General features: G+C 38.1%; 2 protein-coding genes across 2 annotated transcripts; one reads left to right on the top strand and one right to left on the bottom strand.

Annotated features, from left to right (window-relative positions):
- The first annotated feature begins 372 nt into the window (after positions 1–372).
- Positions 373–4,130, top strand: LOC148169911 (uncharacterized). Its single transcript, XM_088044240.1, has 9 exons — positions 373–403; positions 794–849; positions 1,132–2,043; positions 2,092–2,237; positions 2,284–2,406; positions 2,623–3,076; positions 3,285–3,951; positions 3,999–4,040; positions 4,072–4,130. Exons 1-9 carry the CDS (start codon positions 373–375, stop codon positions 4,128–4,130), a joined length of 2,490 nt encoding a protein of 829 aa, XP_087900366.1.
- Positions 4,131–4,146: 16 nt separating this feature from the next.
- On the bottom strand, positions 4,147–5,659 carry LOC148169910 (splicing factor YJU2). Its single transcript, XM_088043231.1, has 4 exons — positions 5,502–5,659; positions 5,227–5,439; positions 4,523–4,878; positions 4,147–4,466 (listed from the first exon to the last, which is right to left on the bottom strand). The coding sequence occupies exons 1-4, from the start codon at positions 5,523–5,525 to the stop codon at positions 4,175–4,177; spliced, it is 885 nt and encodes a 294-aa protein (XP_087899357.1). The 5' UTR covers positions 5,526–5,659; the 3' UTR covers positions 4,147–4,174.
- Between the last annotated feature and the right edge of the window lie 3,102 nt (positions 5,660–8,761).

Raw genomic sequence — 8,761 nt, 5'->3', positions numbered from 1 at the left:
AATGCGCAAATCCCTTAATGTATCTGGATAATTTGGTTTTTATACTGCTGCGTTCGCCGAGTTTCCGAACTTTGATTTACTAAAAATCCTTACCCAAACTAAACCGCACTTTCGGTTCGATCCAATAATAATAAAATTGAGCATTGCCTAAAACCTCGCAATTTTTCGAGGCAGCAACTGTCACAAAACTTTCTATTGAGTTTTAAAAGTTGAAGGAGAATCACGTCGGCGGTTTTCACAAACTATTTATTTATCAAATCATTTGTTTATAAAATTTTATGACATAACTAATTTTGTTGTGGGAAAATTCCTCTGTGGGAAATTTAATTTTCATCGAATTATGAGAAAGGCCTTTTTCAAATTGCACTAGTCATGACTGCTATACATCAAGAAATCGCTCTAAGTGAGTAATCCTTTCTTTTACCGTTTTTAGTATGACGACAGCAAATTTCCATTAACGATAATTCCGCGGCGCTGGCAATAATTACAACTTAATGCGAGCTGACAACGTTTTACGTGTAGGGCGCTCATCGTTAATATTCCCGGATTTAGCATACAATGCACAATCGTTGGGTTATGGGGATCGAAAAGTCTAATTTTATGTTTCAATCAATCACAATTTTTCGACTGGACCATTTACGAGGCAAATCTGGGATGCGCTAATCGCCCTACGTCAATTACAGGAGGATTATTCTAATTAATTCCATGTTGCGCCATTAATAACGCAAGTTGAGTGTTTAGACGGTTTTGTTCATAGCAACGCACTAAAACGACTCCTAATTAATCCTTTCAGATTCTGAACATGAGGCGGAGGAAGTCGACAGCAGCCAGGAAAGCTCCTGTGAGACGGTAAGTTTGAACATCCCTATCAGTCTCTTACTCCATTAACCTTCCATTACCCTTTACGCGTTTGTACTGCTCATTATTGCGCAAAAATAGAGCTTTCACTTGATCGAAAAATTTCGGGCCAACATCTTGAGAGGCGCACACAAACATGGACCGTCTATAAATGAGCGATTACTGACAGCTCTGAGCCATAAATCACTGCCCTTCAACGAGTTTCCGTACTTTTTCCATTTCATTTGCAGGCACAATTCGGATTTAATTTTTCACACACATTTCTTTAACTAGACGAAAGAGCTGTTTCGCCTGGAAGCTACTCCCCTAAAAATCGAGCCCACCATCAAATCCCCTGAACGTCCATCTTCCCCCACACAACCTCCAAAAAACGCGGTAATATTAAAGGAAAGTACCACCAGAAAGAAATCCAACTCTGGAATTCCTCTTCGAATGAAAACTTCCACTCCAAAAAGTCCGAAGAGCTACTCGCGACAACTACCTCCAGTCAGTTCCATGTTCAATAAGAACACCCTCGAAGTTCAATTCTTGAACAACAAGAAAAGACTCATGCAATTGCATGCAGATCTTGTCGAGAAACAGCGGCCTCTTCTAGAAATGCACAAGTCGTTGCTACGTACGAAGAGGCAGTTAGAAGGACTAGGGAAAAAAGTGGCTTTAGAGGACCTAAAAATCATGTCGCTGAAAGCTGAAGAGCCGAAGAATGTCACCTTGGATGGCGCTGGTGAAAATCCCATCGGTGACACAGTCGTGGGTCTAAAGAGCTCCATTGACAACGTGTTCGATACGTGTGTCCAAATCTGCAAAAAATGTTTTGTGGAGCGCGACCATATCGTAAAAATCCTAGAAAGTGCGTCGAAATCCACGATCGAACCGTCAGAAATCGAAGCAGAAGTGGAGGAACTCAAAAAAGAAAAATGCTCGTTGGAAAAAACTGTCGAATCTACCGTCAAAGAAAGTGGAAAGAAAATCGAGGAGATGCTCACAGACTGGCAAAAAACAGTCAAAGGCAAGCAAGCGAGTGACGAAATGGCTGTGAAGATCTCAGAGTTACAAGATACGGTCAAGCACCAACAGAAAGCGCTACAAGAAGCTGAAGACAATCTCCACTCCGCAACGAGGAAGTTCGAAGATAAGCGAAACACCCTCGAGAAGACAGTCAGCGAATTCCAAGAAAAGTACAACGTAAGCCTTCACAATTCTTTGATAGTTTAATTATTCAAAGTGTCGCAGAAACTAGACGAGGAACTGAAGAAGGAAAGAAAAAGTGCCAACGAGAGTTTGATGAAATCAAGAAACTTCCGGTCAAAAGTCACGGAACTTGAAGTTAGAGCGAAAGAAGCTGAGGAAAGGTCTAACGACACCGCGCTGAAGTTGAAGTAAGGACAACACCAAACGATCCCGGTTAGTTTCTCTTTGTTGCAGGCAACTCCAGGAGCAGTCCCGGAAAAAGGAGATCCAGTGGATGAAGGAGAGGGACGATTTAAAGAAAAACGAACTCCTCCTCCAGCAAAAATTCGCAGAGAAGCAATCGCAGTTTGACACAAGGTGTCTAGTTAATATTACTTTGAAAGCCCTCAATGAGCTCGTTATGCCCTCGGTGTATGCGTTAAAATAGTCTAGTAAATATATCGTCCTTCTAATATAAGTCTGTTTCTTTAACCCAAATCCAAACATCAAAGGAAGCCCGAAGACTCTTCAGGTGATTCTTTCCCTTTTTGATGTTTGGACCAACGACTGATGTTACATTTTGTTTTTCTTTAGGTTGAAAGACATGGAGAAGCTTCAACAGAACGTGGAAACGCAACAAAACAACTTTCTTCGAAACTTTGAAACGCAACTAGAAATCAAGGAGCAAGAATTCCAACTGATGGAGAAAGATAAGGACGCGATAGCCGAGAAGAATAAATTACTAGAAGAGCAGTTGGAGGAGATGAGGAAACAAGTCGGGAAAAAGGAAAAGGAGATCGAGGAATTGACTCTGAAAGCGGAAAGTATTCCTGCTATTGAGTATAAACCCAGTGAGAGCCACTGGATCGAACTCATGGAATACAAACAGAAGCTTACCGAGAGTCATAATCAAATTGCGCAACTCAATGACCGAATTGATAAGATGCAGGAGTCGCTGAAGGCGCAGGCCAAACTGGCGGCGGCTTTGAAACTTGAGAAAGACAACGCGATCAAATATTCTAACAAGCTGAGAGAGGTTTTGCAGGAGGTGAGTAAAAATCAAACAAACATTCAAGAATTTTCCACACGAGTTAACGAATGATTTGCATTTATATTATTCGCGATATGATGAAACAAAAACAGTTGGAATTTGCCGAGTTTTAGCGCGAATTCCGCTCCTAAAATTTTAATTAATTGTCGCTCATGATTTATTTCGGCTCAAATCCAGTTCTAAAATGAGTGACCGTTTTTTTCAGGCGAAAGACGAGTTGGACTACAAAAACAAAACTATCTACAAAGTCCACGAGAAGCTCGTCCTGAAAGAAAAAGCCTTCGATAAACTGAAAACGCAGCTGAAAGAGTACGAGAATTACTCTGAATTTGGTGACAAATGGAACAAGAACAGGTGTCAAATTTGCATGGCATCTCTGGGAGACAAGTCGGAGAATTCATCATACGGCGAGACAGAAGTGGGTAAATCTTATATAAACTCGCCCCAATACGTGTCAGAGTCGTTGATTGGCATGTCTGTGAAAAAAGTGGATCATCTTCGCGCGCGTCTCGACAACCTCAAGAAAATGAAACTTCCGCTGAACAAACCGGTGAATTATTCGTGGTCCCATCACGCGGCTGACGCTAAGAATAACACTTTACGGAAACAAATCGAGTTGAGAGGGAAATTGTATCAGATCTTGCAAAAGCATGCCGATCAATCTTGCGAGGATTTCATTAATTTGTTGAAGTTGACGGTGTCGAATGGAAAGTCGACGCATTCCCACGACGAATTAAAACCTTCAAACATGAAAGATCTTGACGAAACGATTAAATATTTCAATTCTCATAAAGAACTCTCGGATTTGAAAATGTACGAAACGTTTAACCCCATTGCAGAGTATCTCAGTGCGGTGCCCGTTTGTGATTATTGTATTCATGAGTCCGTTACTTCAGATACTGATGATTTGAACTTGTAGGGAAAGGTTTGAAGGATTTAATTCAGTCCGAAATTGTAACGTGTGGTACACTGTATTTTTTTTTGTATTTCAGATCACGAATTAAATTCATCAGGCCTTTCTCATGCAACCAAAGATTGTAACTACTCGTAACAATAAAACAAGACTATTAAAAAAACGTTTTTATTTTTTTATCCTTAATCACTATTATCGCTATCACTGTAGGCACCCAAAAGTGACAACGCATTCGTCACCTCTTTTTTAGGCGCATCTTCTTTCTTCGGTTCATCCTTTTTTACTTTGACCAATCCAGCTAACACTTTCCGAGAAGTTATCCCTACAGATTTCTTCACTCCACTTGATGTGGCCTCCGGTTTTGGCGTCACTTCTGGTTTAGAGATTTTCTTAGGAGGCTCATCCTCTTCAATTATCTCTTCTTCAACAATCACCTTCCGTTTATTATTATCACTATTACGAAACTTTACCGTCCTATAATAAAAATTAAAAAAACAGAATAGTTTAAGTTCGACCACAGGTCAATTTACTTTATGAATTCATCATCCATCTGTTGCATCCTTTCCTCTCTTTCCTTTTCCGGGATAGTCGGATCGTACGCCAATAACATCGAATCAAAATCAACTGCTTCTTGTCTCCGGTTTAAATCCTTTAACTCCTCCAGTGATTCCAATAATTCGATTTCATTTTTCGACTGCTTGGTTCTATTCTCTAATAATTTCATAGGATTACTGGCTTCTTCCTCCTTCGCTTCTTCTTCTTCTCGGATCGCTTGTTCCTCAGCCAGTTTAAGGGCCATGAAATTACGAGTTGCTCCGGCTTCAATTTCGTAGTCTGTGTTTCTCGGGTCCGTTTTGAAGGAGATTTCTTGCAGGCAACGTGTGCACTAAGATAATTTAAAATCAACTAACTTTCTAGTAGAAGATACAAACTTTTATTTTAATTTTGAGCTCTGATTGCAAACTCGGGAAAGGTAAATTTAACTTAAGTAACAAGTTTAAAAGTTTTCTATCGGGAGACGGGAAATTGTAGAAGAAAACTTTGAAACAGTGATATATTTGACCGTATTTGAAAAAGTTCGTTTTTGAGAGGTAGCGATGCAACACACGCGCGCCGGTGTATAATGTGTTGCATAATCTCAAAAGAAAATCCTGAGAATTATTTTAAAAGAATGATTTTGGACTTTTTTAGTACGACTAACTTCTAAATTGTTGTCTAAGCTTCATTATTATACCTTAATATAGAATCTATATATGCGTATTCCCAGGTAATCCTCGTTTTCCACGTCCTCCTTCCGTGCGTTGAACTTTTTGCCTTTATAAATGTATTCTCCGCAAGTTTTACATTTCATATTAAAAGGGGCCATCAAACGAACAGTATATTGTCGGTTTTTAGGCAATTTCATGCGAGGGATTTTCGAGGGGTCGAAATCAGGGGGGTAGTATTTCTAAAAAGTGAGGTTAGAATCTCGTCTTATCTTAAGCCATTTTTGTGATTTCGTGTACTTACATTTAAAACTTTTCTTTCCGACATTGTGACTTAATTTATGTTGAATTAAAAGTTGATGTTTCGTTGAAAATAACAAGTTTTTTATGTCGTCAACTGACGACAACTGTCAACTATCTACGTCAACTTCCGGTAGATGTCACCACGCGTCAATTTGCAAGGCGACTAGATTATCCTGAACTGATCCTTTTACAAATTGTTTATTTCTACACAAGCGTGTTTAAACTTGTATCTTTGCACTGAGATAAAATGGGCTTAAGATAAGCAGATGATGTAAACTAGAGCAGAGGCATTGATTTCCGTCTGTTGGTCTTGAAATAAAAGACATGTAAGAAATGTGCATAAAAAACTGGAAAGAGCAAATAAAAAGTGACGAAACCTACACATTCGGAAGCAATTACGTCATGTCGAATTTTCAAGGTCTAAATTTTTTGGTAGTCACTTGACACTTAATAAGATGTATGGGTAAAATTGCCCGCATAATCGCGTCAGTTTCCCGTTAATGGTTAAAATTAATTGTAAGTAGGGGCGGCTTTTAATTGCCCCAGACCTTGAATTAACTTAGCCCCCTCTCCGGCTATAATGAAGAACGTCTAACAAGAACTGGCACATTTTCACTGCATCATAAAATTAAATGCCTAGGGATTAGACCATTAAGTTACAAAAACAGGATCGGAATTGTATTGTAAAGCCAAAGAGTAGTTCTGCATGCACGGCATATAACCATCCCAGCATCCTTATTTAGTCAAAGTAGAGAATTACCAGAGATTTTATAGGCTCGAGAGGTATTCTAATAATTTATTATCACCTTGCTTCACTTTATTACTACAAATAGTGGAGGGTCGGAATCGATTCCCTCAATCTGTAGATAGCGAGGTTTTTCTTCGATTCACAAATGGATTTCGAACTTGGATGACTATGCACTCCTCTACCTTTAAAGCCAGCTAATGAATTTACTTATACATATTTATAATTTTTTGATAATGTGTAAACTTTATTTTTCTTATCCATTAATATTCATTATTGTGTTAATAAGCGAAATGTATCTTTATAAAAATGTCCGGGGCGTTACAATTTAAAGTGTATCAATATTAACATTTCAATCTGATAAACACGACTTTATGTGTCTACCCTTTAAATTTTATCATCGGAAGGTCGAGATAATACAAGAAAATTAAGATAACTGCGGCTTTTTTAGACTTGAGAAATATATTCGAACCAGTCCGTTAAAACGTATCTATTTTATCTGTAAATAATTAAATTGGTAATATTACAGGCTATCCATTTATCTGAAGAGAAGAAATGAGTAAATTCCACAGTTGTGAAAAATAATGAAAAAAAATCTTCTTAATCATCGATTGCAAGAAATTTTATAGAATAAACCGCATGTGAAAGTCCTGTTTATCGATTATAATTCCGATTAGACTTTTATTTGTTTTCAACGGTTTGTCGTGGAAATAAATTCCAGAGAATGGAGGGAAGGTAAAATAAAAGATAGCAAAACTCGAGTGTTTATGGGCTTATATTTGGCAAACACTTAAACTGGTAGTGATAAGACTTTTATCTAAGACTAGTGCATGAATGTGCTTGGTTAATTCCCTAATATTTTGTACATTCATCATCAAAAATAGAAAAAGAAAGTTTGCGGATATTATTTTTCAGGTTCTTTGAATTTTCGAAAATTCGTTCTATTCTTTGGAATACCAAGGGGCCGGTTGCAGAAACGCGGTTCAAAATTTGAACCGGTTCAAATCTGACTTAACCCCGGCTTAAATGATTTTTGCGTTGCACAAACATTTTTGAGCGGTTCAAATACAAGTTAGCACGGTGTTAAACTAACCCACGTTCAGAGGTGGGATAAGCCGGTGTTAAAAGTGACAGCTGGATTTGTGAATTTTTAAATTACAAAAATACACGAATTAAAAGTAAGGTTTTACATTTTATGCGTGATAATTGATTTTGCAATACCGCAGTGGTTTCTGGTGCAGTTTTTAATCAACTTTAAGTTCAAAATACAATTGTTTATTAAAGGTTATGTAATACAAAATTTCATGATGTTTTATTTTATTTTTTATTCAAAACGAGGTTTCGATGTTCCAAAGCTACAGTCATGCGTTTACAACATAAAATCGGTAGAAATCTTAAACCCCACACGCACCGGAACAAGTCATTTTCTGCCCTCCTACAAATACTGCCACGAATATTTCAAGAAGTTCTTGGCGATACATTTGGAGGTATCCGCAAGAGCAGTGTCTTCAGGATTATCAAACGCGTCACACATCATCTTGCCTTATTGAAAAACAACTACGTGAAAATGCCAACAACGAGAAGGGAATGCCTGACAGAGAAGCAAAATTTCTTCCTTCTAACAGAATTTCCTGGTGCGATTGGTGCGATAGATTGGTGAAATTTTGACCCCTTTTCTCCATAACTTTTATTAACCAAAAACTTTATCACTGTAACAAACTGCTCTACACAAGAGATAACATCTCTTAACCTCACTTTTAAGCGCGAAACCCAGAAATTGACAGAGTAGCACCGTAGCCAACCGTGGAATCGCAGGGAAATTCAATAAATCGACGTATAAAACAAGGTAGATCTCCCGTTTTAATGTTTTGAACCGGTTCAATTAATCCTCACGTGAATTTTGTTTGTGCAACGCGACCGTAGGTTAACCCTAGTTCAAAATTTGAACTGGATCAATTGAACTAGTTCAAATCGAAATTTGAACCGTGTTTCTGCAACCGGCCCCAAGTGTTCAAATCTAGGATTTAAAAATATGAAACCGCCTTTCGTTTCCCTTTTTCATTTTCTTCCTGCAGTTACCTTTTAAAACTGAAGACTCGTTTGAATGTCAAAACCATTTGATTCCGAGTTCAGGGACTTTCTGAACGTCTTAATCAAGCATTTTCACACTTCCATCATAAATAGCTAATTCGATACAAATATTTTAAAGGTTATTGAGCACATAAATATTTGTTCGATTCCACAAAAATTTGTTAATTTGGTAGTAATGAGATTTAACTCATCTTAAATGGAGATTGCGTTTGCACCGCTCCTTCTTATAGTCTCTGTAGCTGTCTTTACTTCTTCTTCCAGTTTTTCTCTTCGAAATCCTTGTTGGATATGAGTACTTGGAAGACTTATGGTAAGAAAACTTAAGCTTTCTTCGCCAAGAAATTAATGAGAGTGGCACAAGGCCACAGGACACATGAAAAACAAGAATGCTATTGACAGAGTCAAGGAAAGACCAGTGTGCAGAG

The sequence above is a fragment of the Gnatocerus cornutus genome, chromosome 8 (assembly GCF_029298725.1).
Source record: "Gnatocerus cornutus isolate USDA-ARS CGAHR chromosome 8, icGnaCorn1.1, whole genome shotgun sequence".
Lineage (NCBI taxonomy): Eukaryota > Metazoa > Arthropoda > Insecta > Coleoptera > Tenebrionidae > Gnatocerus > Gnatocerus cornutus.
This window is presented reverse-complemented; position numbering and strand designations above follow the sequence as displayed.